The following is a 15,157-nucleotide window of genomic DNA, read 5'->3' as shown; positions in this document are numbered from 1 at the left end:
GTCTTACTATCAAATTTGTTTTTTACATTCTTCAACAAAAAAGAAATAATAATTTGTTTTTACATAAAAAAAAAACTAGTGAGCAGAGAGGGGTTAATTTGGCGATCTTCTTTTCTTGTTGCATCATCTCTCTCAGAAAAAAAAAAAAACTATAAATAAATAGAAAGGTAAAAAAAGAAAAACCACTTATAAGAAATCCAAAACTACTTTTATTGAGATCATAAACAAGGGTTGTCTCTATTCCTTCATTTTTGAGCTTCATCTATATTATAACCTCCCTTTTGCTACCAATCCTCTATCTTTTCCACCCAACTAACTCTCTCTCTCTCTCTCTCTCTCAGTCTCTCTCTCTCTCTCTCTCTACATACAAACATCCATTACACAACAAACACAATCTACTTAGTTCAACAAAAAAAAAAAAAAAAAACAAAAACAATCTACTTCTTTTATTCTCTCTTGGATTGTCTCTAGCTCTTACCCTTGTTAGCATTTTTTTTTTGGTTCTAGATTGTTATAGTTTGCTAGAAAGAAGGAAAAGGAAGAAAAGAAAAGATGATTCAAGAGCTCTTGGGAGGAGGAAGTTCAAGTTTACTTGATCTTGGTGGAGAGAGGAAAATATCATCATCGCCCATTAATTGTGTAGGAATTAGTAGAGTTTTGGAAGGATCTACAATATCTTCTTCTCCTTCAACTCTTATTGCCAATATTGCAAATACTGCAACAACTACTACTACAACAACAACTACTACTGCTGCACCAACTTCAGATCAACAAAACCTAAGGTGCCCTAGATGTGATTCTTCAAACACTAAGTTCTGTTATTATAACAACTACAACCTTACTCAGCCTCGTCACTTCTGCAAGACGTGCCGACGTTACTGGACTAAAGGCGGTGCTCTTCGAAACGTTCCAATTGGTGGCGGTTGTCGGAAAAACAAGAGTTCTATTATGTCAACTATTGCAGCCGGTGGAAAAGCGAGCTCCGGGGGGAAGAATATTAGATCGGTGTCACCGGATATCGTTAAGCCGAGTCTTAGTTTTGGGTTTCATGATCATGATCCACCTTCCACCAATAATCAAGTTCTTTGGCCTTCACAACCACATACTAGTTCTCAATTGTTAGCCTTACTTAGAGCCAGTACTCAAAACCCTAACCCTAATCACATTAAGGAGGAAGGAAATATGACTGGATCTCATATGATTACTGACTCAATAGTAACTACAAGCACTATAAATGCAAGATCCTTGGGTTTAGATCATACAAGTACTCATCTCCCTTTTAGTTTGTGCAGCTCTTTTTGGAGAAACAACCAAAATCAAACTCCACAACAACAACAACAACAAGAAAACTTCTTGGCTGCAGGGGTAGGTGAAGTTCAAAACACAGGTTTTCAAGAGCTTTATCAAAGACTTAGGTCTTCGACGAATTACTACTCGGACCATTCATCGTCTGGGTTAAACAATGTTGCTTCACAATCAACTCATTCTTCCTTCGAACCGGTATCTACTCTTACAGGATCAGGAGAATTGGGTACTTACTGGAACCCATCATTTTCTTGGTCCAACTTATCCACAAGTAATGGTGCATTCCCTTAATCACCTTAACTTAAGATCTCTCTTACTCTATAAATTAATGTTGTTTCTTTACGGTTATTTGGGTTGTGGTATATGGATATGGTAGTATTAGTATCAGTTTTTAATCTTTCTTATGTTGCTCTAGCTAATGTTTCTTTTGAGGTGTGTGTTTACTTGTTAATTGGGGACAATGAGAAGATGTATCAATTGGAGTACTTGAGAAGAAAGAAATAGTAAAGATGGATTGGGTATATGAAAAGAGTTCATAATGCTTCACGTTACCTCTTTATACTATCGATCGCAAAAAACATTATTAGTTTTTCTTATTTTTTTTATTTTGAGAAGGTGAAATAGTTTCATTCTAGGAAGATCAAAAACATAACCATGGTGGAAAGCAAGATGGTTAACCAACAAAAGCACCACAAAGGAGAAATGTGAAAGCAATTACATGACATCCCAATTCCTACTATAATGGCTGAAAGGAGTAGTGTATCAAAATTTTCACTAATATATATATATATATATATATATATATATATATATATATATATATATATATATATTCTCCGTAGAAGCCTCTTTATCATTACCATTCTCCATTACTAAGTTGTTTTGCTCTAACCAAGTGGCCCATACAATGACAGAAAGGATGCACGAACAAATGAAAGATTTCCTATCTGCTACCTTCTTCGAATTCCACTCTGTCAAAATTTGAGAAATGGAATGGTTGCTAGTTTTTCTAATTATTTTAAATCCTCAAATTATTTCCAAGATTTGATCACTAGCAAATGCATGCATATAGTAGTGTTTATGAAATACTAGTTATAAAAAATATTTGGTGAAAATTTGGCATTTATTACTAAGCTAGAAAAGAAATTCATGATTGAAGAAGGTCTTTAATTTGATGATCACTTTATTGTAGTTTTAGCTTCTCATTAGTTGAGTTGTTAGGGTTTTTGAATAGCATAGAGAAGTGGTGTTGAGGTGATGGTGGAGACATGAAGATTCTTTCTTGAGGAAAGTGATGATGAGTGAAGAGAGAAAGAAACTTTTTTGTAGAGAGAGGAGGGTGATAAATAGAAATATCGAAATGAGATTTGATTTTTGCAGGTTTAAGGGGTTCCACCACTGTAACCCTAAAATCTTAGAGAAGTGTGTATGGGGAGTACTGTCTGTTCTTTTATTGAATTTTGCACATTTATTCCCTCTTTCAGTACTGAAAAACATAACATTTATGGCATTTGGATTTAATTTGAGTTTCTAAGCTCGGACATCAATGGGCTGGGAACTTCTCTCTCTCTCTCTATATATATAAAATCAGTTTTTACCTTGAAAGAGATGTCTCTCTCTCTCTCTCTCTCTATATATATATATATAATCAGTTTTTACTCTTGAAAGAGATGAAATCAGGGTTTATATGGCTGAAATATAGAAGTTAATTTACATGGTTTAAGTATTTTTGTTGTTAAACCTCAAGGTTTACTCTTGTATTACTTGTTGTTCCTCTGGTTAGGGTTTGAGTTCACTTAATCTTTGTCTTGTCTTGATTAAGACAGAGTCTGGGTTGAAGTAGGGAGCTTCCTTTCTCTAAGTTATAAAGAGATAAATGATAAGCGAATACCGACTTTATCAGTAATTCGTTCTTTCGGATTAACCGAGATAGACAAAAGATAAAGGAGTCGAGGCGAAAATAAATTCTCTTTCCTTAAGACATTTTACACCCCCCGTAACAGTACCAATCGTTAGGGTGTATGCCTTCGGGATACAACGACTATACTTTTAGAATTTAAGATGGTACTTCTATATTTTGAAAGCAGACGAACCTTCGTAAATACTATGAGCTCTTAGACTGAAGCGAACAGATCTTCCAGACATTTGACTATTATAACTTCATTCAGATACTTCTCTATTTGGAATTCCAGACACACTAAAATAATTCTAAAATCAGAATTATTTTCCAGGCACACTAGAATACTGATTCCAAAACAGAAGAATAAAATAGACGGAATTCACTCGGAGATCTCTTTCTTATTTTTCTAGATATACTAGAATACTTCTAAAATCAGATTTATATTCGCGACACACCAGAATACTGAATTTTAGAAGAGAAGAAAGGAAGGAAATGGATTAGATGAGAATTGGAATAGTTTTGGATTGTTTGTATAGGAATTGAATAGGTACATGTGTCTGTTGGGGTAAAGGGACACAACTATTCAAAAGTGAGGACTAAACTTGAAATAATTGTCCACACAAGAGTCGGTTGCATTCTAATCCGTCGAATTTCGCTTGAAAAGGCAGAGTAAACGGAAGCCACTAGTTGGATCCCGAATGGAGCCCGACAGATGACAAATGGACTGTTAGATAAGAGATTCCGCGTAGCCCACCTTGTAGCCGACGCGGGTTTAACGCCTACCCTTGGATCCTTGCGGATCCAACGCTTCTGGACGAATCCCACCGAGGCCCCGAAGACACTTACGTGAAAGTGTTACATCTGGTCCAATTGCGCGGAGTGAACGCGAGCCGTCCAGATCAGGGTGTGCTCGCTTCGCCCAATTGGTCCTCAAGCTGACTTGTCCATTTTGACGCTTTAGTCCCTAACTTAACTGAACTACGTGCAAACGTCGAACTTGAATTTCTCATTCATTCGGAATTGGTTTTGAGTGATTCTTGGCTCTAAGTTTAAGAGCTCGATGAGACAAACGCAATGGCGTATTCCGTTTATGAGTTTGACGAGTCGGGTTTGCCAAAATCGACTCCGATTCCAACATTACCTTGGTAAAAAGATTCAATGGTTTTAAGAAAACCATTACCTCTATATCTATTTATAATCATAAGAGTGGATAGATTTGATAAATAATCAAACAAGACTAAAATGGGTCTATTTAGTACTACAAGGACTCTATACACACACACACACACACACACACATATATATATATAGAGCTAAGATTAAACACAATAAAGTATAACTATCTTTATGGCACCAGAGTTTCTAAGACTTGACTGTTGCACTAGAGATGTTCTAAGAAACAAAATGTCCTGGAAATTTTAAGAGCACCTATGGGTGATATTGAGTTGGGTTCAATTTCACAAAAGTTAAAGATTGATTTAATGGGGTACCTGCAAAGCCACTCCGACGCCCAAGTCAGTTAAGTGATAAAGATTGAAAGTCAATGAAAAGTCAAGGGTCTGATCTTTTTCAGAGCGAGTCATTGTTGTTAATATAGGTTCGCATGGTGGTCAATCAACGGGTTAATGAAGACCACGCGACAGGGTCTTTAGTGGAATCTTTTTTATCATGGTCGTATGATGGTACCTTCTCGATATGGCAAGTTGATGTTCAACGCTATCTGACCTTCCGTGTAACAAACATTTTTGTTGGACAGAGCAGAGATGAAGGTGTCGATCTTGTTTCTACCGACCTCCTGTTCTAGGACTTAGGTGACAGAGCTGACTCAGACCCATCCATTTGCTGACCTTTTGTCAAGTCATAACAGCGCTCGAGGTGCCTAAGAAACTCGTGCTAACCTACCATTCCAGGGTTCAGGTGGCAGAGCTCTTTCGTGTCAACTCCTCTATTGGTTCTATCAAAATTTTGCTCAAACTATTTAGGGATCTGGTACGTGCCGCCCTAGTCAACCTATTGACGTTTTATTGTCAGCACTAACCAATATTAGGCTCAGGGGGTTCCATGGAAGGGAGAAAAAGAAGAAAGTTAGATGAAAACTTGATTTTCTTGTTTTCCATTAAAAAAAAAAACTTAATTTTCTTGTTTAGATTTGATTTAATCTTCATATTCTTAGACTTGGTTCGATCTTCATCTTCTTCACAACACAACCAATTGAAGAAAAACTCAAGATGAAGCTAATAGTTCGATCTTCCTCTAAAACCGATCTTTTTTCAAAACTCGATGAAGGTGAATGGGTTTGACGATTCAATTTACCAACAAGAAAGATTGAATTCATTGTGTTCAATCTCGTTTGATTACTAAACTTAGAACTTTTAGAAAATAGACATATCAGATAGAAAGGGAAATTAGAGAAAAACTGAAATACTCAGTTTTCACAACCAAGAAAATGCCATAGAGAGCTGAAAACTATAAAAAGAAAAAAGAAAAAATAACGTATTTTTTTTTTAAGAAAAGGCAAAATTTATAAGGAAATTTAACTAAATTTCTCTAAAATATAATGGGTTCCTTCCACAACTATAAAGGTTTAAATTGTATACTTACTGCATCTTGTATTGACAGTTTTACTGGTCATGTAGAGAACTAAGCATGTTAGTCCTTTAGGATGCCTTGTTATTCATGTAGAAAACTAAATGTAATTTTTTTAATGACAAATTTAAATATTTGAGTTGACACCCTTCCAAATTATTTTTCCATCAGTCAAAATTGTCCCTTAATTTCCTTTTGGGGTTTTTTAGTAGTTCTTTTTTTTGGGGGGGTTTTTAGTAGTTGAAGTTGGGATACTTGTCAAGGAAGCCTAAAACCCAAGTGACTCGATTCCTAGACCTAGGGAAGGAAATAGGTTTTCTAGCTTGACCATCTATAGCTATTCATTTGTTTTGAGACCCTCAAAAAAAGGTGTGTTTCATCATCTTCATTTTGATTCATTGATTTAGCTATAATTTCAGACCATTTGCTGAAACCCAAACATTCTATTTTTAAATGACCGAAAACCTGGGGCTGACCACAGGTCGAATGGTGACTGGCTGGCTCCAATTGATCACGGGGAAATGACCTGACCAATTGGAGTCAGCCACATCACGGTTCGGCCTATGTTCTGCCACAATTTTCGAGCCAATCATTTCCCTATTTTATGACCTTCTAACTCTGTTCAGAAATCAAGTTTAATTTCTTCCATATACCACAACATTCACTTAGATCTATCAGAATTCGAATTATATAAATTGTTAACGTATCAACTTACTTATCTGATTTAAAAATCTCAAAATTAATTAGCAAATGAACTTAAAAAAGTTCTAATTATTCTTCAAGTTATGCAATAAATAAGGAATTAAAGATACATTTATCAAGTGGGGTCTAATGTTACAACGATTTTTTTTCGTCTAGTCAAACCCTTGTGACTAAATTTATATAAATTGCATAGAAATGGAATTCGCTAAGTAAGTCGTCCCTTCGCCTTTCCACAAAGTAGAGCATTTGGAGGAATGTTGTATTCGTTTTTTAGGTTCTGTGTTTCCGTCCAAACTCTTAGATAAAACTGCTGACCCAAGTACTGTCTTGCCCAATTCGCCGATCTTATATTCCACATACCTTGGTTATCCAATGAAATCAATATCGAAGTCCATGAATTCGGATATACCTTCATATATACACGTACATAGTTTGACGACAATTAGTACAAATGATTTTTGCATATCAAACACGAAGAAGTTTAGAATATCTTATATGGTTACCTGCACAGTGTGTCTTGTGAAAGCATCAAGCAGATTATAGCTTTTCCTTAAAGATGGGTTCCATTTCTTACTACCATAACTGCATCATTAAGAAAACTTAATCAGTTTTAGAACATCGAAAATTCTGTTTCGATTTCGATTAAGTTGTTTTTACTTACCCAACAACCCAAAAATCATATCCATCAATATGCCAAGACTGAATTTCGTTTTCATTGTTTTGGAACACAATTTCGATGAACTCGTGAAGGGAAGCTTGTAGGACTGAAGTAGCAAGATATGCAGATGCAGAAGTAGGTTGACTTTGGAGGGTTTTCGTACTATAAACACCGGGGATATTGAAATGATCAGCGAGCTTCAAAGGGGTATCGGAGTTAACGTAAGAAACCTTGTTAACAGCGTAACGAAGCTTCCTGTTTATCAAAGAAGCCGAGTTTTCCAAGATAATTGTTCTTGACGTCTTTATCTTTCCATAATGGAATGAACCTTGTGGGTTTGGTCTAGCTGCATTTGCTGTCAAGTTCCATCGAATGGTTCGGGCTTGCTTCATGGACCCGTGAATTTGGTAAGTAGGGGCAATTGGCAATGGGCCAGAAGGTCCAACGCGAGAATTAGAATAATGTAATACCGCAGTTCTAGTTAAAATGGGTTTCGCGAAACGAGTGGAAGCAACGATGAAGTAGTCTTTCGCCAGTTGGTCTAAGGTGACTAGAACCGATAGAGATTGACCAACATGAATGTCAAGAGATTCATAAAAGTTCTGCATTGTGTGAGATCCTTCACATTCAACTAGCTTCATCTTGTGACCCTGGATCCTAAAATTGATTGAGGTTGATAATCCAATATTCGACACCCTAAACATGTATGTTTTACCTGCAAATTTGACATAAATCAAGCTTATTCACCGAATGAACTAATTTCACATAACAAGCGAGAAGTGAAGAAGCAATAGCTACCTTTGTCACCGGTAAAGGTGGAACCCGCTCGACCATTAATTAGAAGACCATCCACGAACGGAAGAGATCTCCCCGAGTCTAAGAATCCTTGTAATACCTATATATACAGGTTGAATCTCATAGTGGTTAGAACGGAACTCATACCGATGAACTAAGAACAAACAAACAGAATGTGGCACACCATAAAGGTTTAGCAGTTTACCTTATGGTTGGTTTTGTACCAATCGCCGATAAGTAAGGTGAAATCCGAAGTAGGAAGGGGATATGGGACGGGTATTCGTGGTCTAGCATAAATGTTAATCGCTCCAAACCCACCTGCAGCCTTGTGAAATTTTGTTGAAGGGAAATATGTGAATGTCCCAATTTGATCTTTGGTCTGCATTTTGTATGTGTAGTTTGAATTTGAAGGAATTGGACAATTTGTTCCCAAAACTCCATCTTGCCATGAGTTCTTCCTCTGCTTAATCCCATTCCTGTTTCCATCATCAAAATCACATTAAAAGAACCAAACTAGATGCTCAGAGAGAGAGAGAGAGAGAGAGAGCTAACCAAGTTAAGAGAAAAGGTTGATCAAGCTTGTTAATGACATTGATGATAATGTTATCATTAGTAACAACATCAAGTCTAGGACCAGGAAATTGTCCATTGATAAGAATACCCTTCAAACCCCCAAATTAAAAAAAAAAAAAAACATCAAGAAATTGAAAATACAAAACCCTAATAAATCAAAATTCAATCTCAAGAAGATGATGAATTTACCTGTTGAGGAACACCAAGAGGAGAAATTGTTCCATAAGTAACAGTCCATGTGAAATATTTATAAGGATCCTCTGCTTTCACCAAACTCAAACAAATCAAAACCCCACATATCAAATGTGGTAAAATTGATTCTTTCATTCTTTTTCCTGCAAAATTCTTCCTCCCCAAACTTGATTTTCTTCTTATCTATAAAAATAAACATCAAACCAGTCACTAAAAGAATATCAAAATAAGAAAGAAGAGGTCACCCAAATCAAAATCAAATGAGATAATTCAAAATACCCAAGGAAGAGGATCAAACCTTAACCTTAATCTGATCAATTTTTTGCTGGAATTTCACAAAGTTTTAGTGTTGAGGGATCATCAAACTAGTGATCATCTTTCCTCCTTAAATACAGAATGGCGCGCGAAAGAGAAATGCTTTAACCACTTGTTTAAGTAACAAAACAGTTCTGAGCCGTTAGATTGGTGACCCTTAGATCCAATGGCTAGAATTTCAATTTCGAGAATAACGTGGGTGATACAAACCCACCATATTATTTTTTCAGACGATTGTTGTTGTCTATCGGCTTGAGAGAACCGGTTGGGTCAGGCTTCGGGCGGTCCCTGCGAACCCGTGCTCACATTGTTCTGGGTAGGGTCGGTCGGTTCGTTTAAGCTCGTATCCTTAGTATATCATGAACAAAAACTTCGTTTTCAGAAAAATCGATCGGCTTATATAGAAATTACCCCTTTAGAATAAATACAAACTTACCCAACAAACGCATAAGATAACAATTTTGCTTAGTACAGATCGAAGTAACAAATTTTACCCCAATCTGAAGTCATTGTCGGGCCAGATTGGCACGCTAAGCACAATCAAACCCAACACGGGACTGGAATATAACCCAGGCTGACTTGACCCGGCCCATCGTTCACAGAAGGTGGCGTGACTCGATAAGCAAGAGTAAGAGATGACTTGGGTTGTGATTGGATAGATTTTGTTCTTCATTCACCCACTTTAGATTCAGTGTAACAAAAGTTGATTGATCTCTTTTTATTGTTTCAAAATGCCATGTCAGCTATTTTTGCCAGCTAGTCAATAAAAGTCAGCGTGATTGACGAATGCTTTTCATTTATTTTGGCCAGGAAAAGTGTTAAGAAAGAAACACGGTTTCAGATGAAGCATTAAAAAAAGTAATTCAAATCGACGGCTGCGATGAGATCATCAAAGGCGTTTGGTCATTGCTTATTATAGTGACAGCTAATGATGATAAAATTGATGATTACTCAGAGGGTCAAAATTGGCATAAATCTCGGCATTGATTATGTGAACCTAATCATATTCACATGGAATGAACTCCCATTATTCCATAATTTGATTAACTTGGAAGAATTGGTATACTTGTTGATTGCTTTATACTCCTACCAACTTGTTGTTTTCTAGGTAGTTATATCACCGTTGTTCTAGAAAAACTATTTTGCATTGGAACAAAGTTGGAGATATATACTACGATAGTTTCATATAGATATAAAAATATGTTTTGAATTTGAGTTACTGATGGGAACAAGTGTCGAACTATTCTTTCCATGGATTCGTAGAGTTTGCGTCAAGTATATTCGTTAGATTTAGACTAAAGTTGCGAAAGAAGGAATACCAATAGTTGTATAGGCTTGTGTCACTAGAAACGCTATCAGAATGTAAAGGTGTGACACTGTGATAACCCCATACCTCTTATGGGAGCATCCAAAACTTAGAGTATATAAATGCAAGCCCAAGTTCAGTAAATCTCGAAACATTTCACGTGGACTCTTAGAACTTTTTCTAGGAACAGAAATCTATAACCGTTAGCCTCAGGCCTAGGATGCAAAACATTAACTAATATTTAATTTAATACAGCAGTCTTATTAACGTATGTGTTGAGAAAGTCTCTCGTAGACAAATATTGACTCCTGCCTGCGGAAAATACCAAAGAAAATGTGACTATAGAACCAAAGAAAATGTGATTAAAGACTAACTTATAGAGTAGCCAACAAACAATCTTGATAAAAATGTGAAAGGATTTAAGACATAAAAAAAAAAGTACAAAAAGTGATGAAGTTGTGTTCATGACCAAAGTGTGATATTCTTGAATGGTTCTCAAGTTTAGGGTTTATTGGGCAAGATATATATCACCAACAAAAGATAACAAATTGTGATATTGGTTTGGCTTTTCTAGCTACTTTATTTATTTCATTTTTTTCACCAACTTATTGATAGGTTAGTTTCTCTTTTTTACTTCATTTATTCATTTATTTTTAGTCTCTGAACTCTTCAAATTAAGTTGGAGTTAATGTTCAAGTATTTCGACATGAACTCTTTTATATTCAGTACTACAATAGAACCTCCAAAAACCATATCTAGCTTCTGAGTTGAGTCGTTCAATAAATAATACTTGTTGCTAACAACTTATTGTTCGTACAAACATAAGATGTGAAAAATTAAATGTGATCGTAACTACGTAGTACACACCCTTTACTTAAAATGAGTTCTAAATAAATGGAGTGTTAGATACAAGTACAAAAGAAACACCAATTTCTAGATCCAATGTCTTGGAAGGTGACTACATGGGTAAAAGTTAAACCTAAATTTTAGCCAACCATGGGATCATTGAATTTTGTAAACTAGAGCACCAAGTGGAACTATATATACCATCTTAATTGGTGGTCACTAGTTGTCATGTCCCACTCTCACATGCATTGTTGACTATATACTATTTCGAAATTTTGGTTGACCTTAACTACCTCCAATGGGTTTATGAAGAACCAAGAGGGCCAAATGATCCTATCAAAAAGTTACATTTAATCCTCCTAAAAGAAAATACAAATTTATGCTTAGTTATACAACTTTAATTGGACATAGGTTTTACATGTGAGGTTACTCCATAATTGATATGGTGGTTGAGTTCACAAGTAGTTATGTTTAATTCATTGTTAAGTAAACCACGATTAATACTTCCGCTTTCATTTCTTTGTTTAATTTATTCGGTAGTTCCTTATTTCATTATTTGGATTAGTTGGATGTTTGTCAAGAACAGAGGGGTTGATAGTATTTTAAGTGGGCATGGATCAAATGAAAGTTTGTTAAGACTCATGGGCCAAATATCCCTCTGTTGGGCCTTATAAGGATCTAGTTCTACCTAAATGGGCTGCTTAGCTCAATCTTGTATAGGTGATATCTATTATATAAAACAAGATGTTGAGTGCTGACTGGGACAAACCAAAGACAAAACAAAGACAAACTACAGATAAATCTAGCCGTCCGTTATCTCATGATAAATCTTGACCCTCTATTTATTTAAGATTAACAAAACAAATAATACGTGCATAGCTCTTATTTATTGTTAACTGGGACAAACATCGGGATAAATCCAACCGTCCGTCGCATATCAACACTAATATCAACCTTTAGATCCTTCCAATTATGATTCACGTTAAAAAGTCATTAATTTGGCCGTTACAACCTAAATTTCTTCCTATTTAATCAACCTCTCACATTTTTTATTTAATCTGATTAAATGATTTTCAGTTACAAACTAAATGATGGGAGTTTTAGTTATTAAATCTTATGGAGGGAAGTTGGACAACAATCTATATAATACATTTGCTTGATTTTATCTTCACCTCCATCTTCATATGTAATTTATACAGTTTTTCTTTCTAAATTTTTAGCATATTTGTCTCTATTTTAATTTCGTTTGGAATAACACTAATTTGAAGTTGATTCGAAATCGATGGAGGGAAGTTAGACAACAATCTATATAATACATTTGCTTGGTTTGGAATAACACTAATTTGAAGTTGATTCAAAATCGATCATAGAATATATTTCTAAATTTATTTTTTTTAGTTGCCACTGACTAATGTGGACCTAATTTTAACATTTCATTTCTTGATTGATTTGATGTTGGTTAAGCCTAGAGAGTTGAATTCAAAGTGCAAGTATTAATGTTTGTGTTTCTTTCTTCATCAAAGTTGTTTCAAGGTTTGTGAATCTGATAGTACAATTTCTTCATTGATTTGGAGATGGTTCAGCCTCGCAGAATTCATTTTAAGGTGTCTATACTCATTCTATTTATAGTCCAATGTTTATGTTTCTTTTGTGTTCAATGTTTTTGTTTCTCATATTCAATATTTGTTTATAAACCAGAAAATATGGCGTAAAGATGTGAAAGAGGCAAATCAGTTGATTTTCGTTCTGCATTCCTACCGAACCATGGTAACCTCAATTTCACAATAAATTTGTTTTTCGAGTTGCTACCGATTAATGTGGACCTGATCTTAACATTTTTTGATTAATTTGATATTGGTTCATCTTAGAGAGTTGAATTCAAGGTGCAAGTATTAATTGTATTCAGAGCCCAATGCCTGTGTTTCTTTCTTCATCAAAGTTGTTTCAAGGTTAATTTGTGATCTCATAGTACAATTTCTTGGTTGATTTGAAGATGGTTCAACCTTGCAAAATTCATTTTATTCTATTTATAGTCCAATGTTTATGTTTCTTTTGTGTTCAATGTTTTTGTTTCTCATCTTCAATATTTGTTTATAAACCAGAAAATATGGCATAAAGATGTGAAAGAGGAAAATCAGTTGATTTTTGTTATACATTTCTACAGAACCATGGTAACTACAATTTCACAATTTATTTGTCTTCATGTTAGCTATTATATTGATAAATTTTGATATAGGTTTTTTTAACTTTCTTCACTTTAATTGTGCTAAAAAATATTGGGTTCTTTTAGCCTTATTTGGAAAAACATAGAACAAAGAATGCAAAGCAACAAAACAAAAATAATATCACCAGGGAACCCATAATATAGAACTGGCAAAAGGGATCACAAATCCGGTAAGTTTTCATGTGGATGAGCTTTCAGAAAACGTATTGAGAATAATTGTTTGTTGCAAAGGGGTTTGGATTGCGGTTCGTTTCTGTTTTCTTTGTGTGATTTTCATGGTTACTGGAAGATCAACGAAAAGAAGGGTTCCAAATAGAACTAAAAAACTAACTACGTTTTTTCCAGATCGAGTTTGCATCAGCCTTGGAAAAGTTATCTTAGGAAGTCTCGACATCTGATGGAAAACTAAAAAGCTAAAGGAAAAAAATAAACATAAGGGAGAAAGAACTTTCCAACTTTATGATATTATTGGAAGTCTTATTAGAGAATGATTCTGCAGTGTGTTGGACTAATGTAATTAAAACTTGAAATCCTAATTCGTTCTATTTGGAATACTATAGGTTGACAAGTAGTTTCTTTACTTTTTGTGTGAGGTTATATGGTTCATATATCAAAATTTTGAATTTTGTTGTTTGATTATATACGATCAGTTTCTAAAATTCTCTTTGATTTTGGTATGAAACCTCAAACTTTGCTTTAAAATTTGAAAAAACACAAAATGTTTGAGACAAACGTTAGTATAAACCATAGTTCGTTTCATTCAACTCTGACTCTAGCCTTAAAATTTTATCTCCCGTCATTAAATTTATTAATTGTCACATTGATTGATTTATGTAAATCACATATTCTACCTTTTAATTTCTCTCGACAACTTTTCCATTTTCTATGGAAACCTTTAGAATTCTCATACGTAACGTTTTCTGCTATCTTTATAACCACACAACCTTTCTTCTTTTCTTCATCATGTCCATAATTTTATCTCTCGAAACTAAATAACTACAAAATGACTTCATCTTTTTTCTCATACTTAATCTTTCTACCAACCTTTTTATCTCTACAAACTAAACAACTACAAAATGACTTCACCTTTAGGTTCTATCTCCCCCTCATTAAGTTTGTTAATTGCCACAAATTTTAAGTATATTTGTTAAGCCATTTACACTAAAACTACATCAATTAATTTCTTAAGCCATTTACACTAACACACTTAAAGTGCTTAATTCAATGTCGACGAGTGTTTCTGGTGAGTGCATGTGAGGTTTGAGCAAACAACCAATCAAGCATATATATCTAGATACCATTTTCTACATTTCGTAATTATTGTTTTTTGTTCAATTCATTAGTCTAATTCAAATTTTGAGAATAAAACATTATATATAACTTTAGTTTCTTAGATTCATAATTCTATACAACTTTCATTCAACAAAAGCATCCGTAGGCACGGGTCATACCTAGTATCTACATAAAGTAGGAAAATTTTATGGCACCAACTATTAGTTGTCTTTGGTCCTATTTCTCTAGAGAGAGAGAAAGAACATAAGAACAAGAAGGATATTGGAATGCGAGAATAGTTCCACAAACTTTTTATACATATCTTACCTTCTAATTGTGACTTATCCTCCAAATGAAAAGATTTCTATACTGAAAGAAAGTAGACTAGTGAATGAATGATTATCTTGGAAACCTTTAACTTGAAGCAAACTTTGATTGCAAATAAGTAAGAGCATTTTGGACTAGCAAATAGAAATGGATAGT

At 34.6% G+C, this 15,157-nt stretch overlaps 2 protein-coding genes across 3 annotated transcripts; one reads left to right on the top strand and one right to left on the bottom strand.

Annotated features, from left to right (window-relative positions):
- Nucleotides 1-226: 226 nt before the first annotated feature.
- On the top strand, nucleotides 227-1,826 carry LOC147541289 (uncharacterized). The gene has a single exon (XM_086633835.1). The coding sequence runs from the start codon at nucleotides 553-555 to the stop codon at nucleotides 1,594-1,596; it is 1,044 nt and encodes a 347-aa protein (XP_086489961.1). The 5' UTR covers nucleotides 227-552; the 3' UTR covers nucleotides 1,597-1,826.
- Nucleotides 1,827-6,511: 4,685 nt separating this feature from the next.
- LOC147541288 (L-ascorbate oxidase homolog) lies at nucleotides 6,512-9,116 on the bottom strand. Of its 2 annotated transcripts, none has more exons than XM_086633833.1 (8): nucleotides 9,010-9,116; nucleotides 8,709-8,894; nucleotides 8,499-8,608; nucleotides 8,152-8,422; nucleotides 7,950-8,046; nucleotides 7,155-7,866; nucleotides 6,997-7,075; nucleotides 6,512-6,902 (listed from the first exon to the last, which is right to left on the bottom strand). In XM_086633833.1, exons 2-8 carry the CDS (start codon nucleotides 8,844-8,846, stop codon nucleotides 6,699-6,701), a joined length of 1,611 nt encoding a protein of 536 aa, XP_086489959.1. In that variant the 5' UTR covers nucleotides 8,847-8,894; nucleotides 9,010-9,116; the 3' UTR covers nucleotides 6,512-6,698. The 2 variants fall into 2 exon arrangements, with proteins under 2 accessions (XP_086489959.1, XP_086489960.1); XM_086633834.1 differs by having other exon boundaries at nucleotides 9,016-9,106.
- Nucleotides 9,117-15,157: the final 6,041 nt, after the last annotated feature.

The sequence above is a fragment of the Eschscholzia californica genome, unplaced genomic scaffold (assembly GCF_041429995.1).
Source record: "Eschscholzia californica isolate CP2 unplaced genomic scaffold, dmEscCali1.0.p SCAF_4, whole genome shotgun sequence".
Taxonomy (NCBI): domain Eukaryota; kingdom Viridiplantae; phylum Streptophyta; class Magnoliopsida; order Ranunculales; family Papaveraceae; genus Eschscholzia; species Eschscholzia californica.
The sequence above is the reverse complement of the archived record's forward strand: the minus strand, read 5'-3'. Positions and strand labels throughout refer to the sequence as shown.

Bases quoted from the DNA above. Each gene is read 5' to 3' on its own strand.
- LOC147541289 (XM_086633835.1), top strand. From the start codon at position 553: ATGATTCAAGAGCTCTTGGGAGGAGGAAGTTCAAGTTTACTTGATCTT.
- LOC147541288 (XM_086633833.1), bottom strand. From the start codon at position 8,846: ATGAAAGAATCAATTTTACCACATTTGATATGTGGGGTTTTGATTTGT. The intron at 8,609-8,708 runs GTAAATTCATCA...GGGGGTTTGAAG, and splicing joins CTCTTGGTGTTCCTCAACAG to GGTATTCTTATCAATGGACA. The intron at 6,903-6,996 runs GTAACCATATAA...GTATATATGAAG, and splicing joins TCACAAGACACACTGTGCAG to GTATATCCGAATTCATGGAC.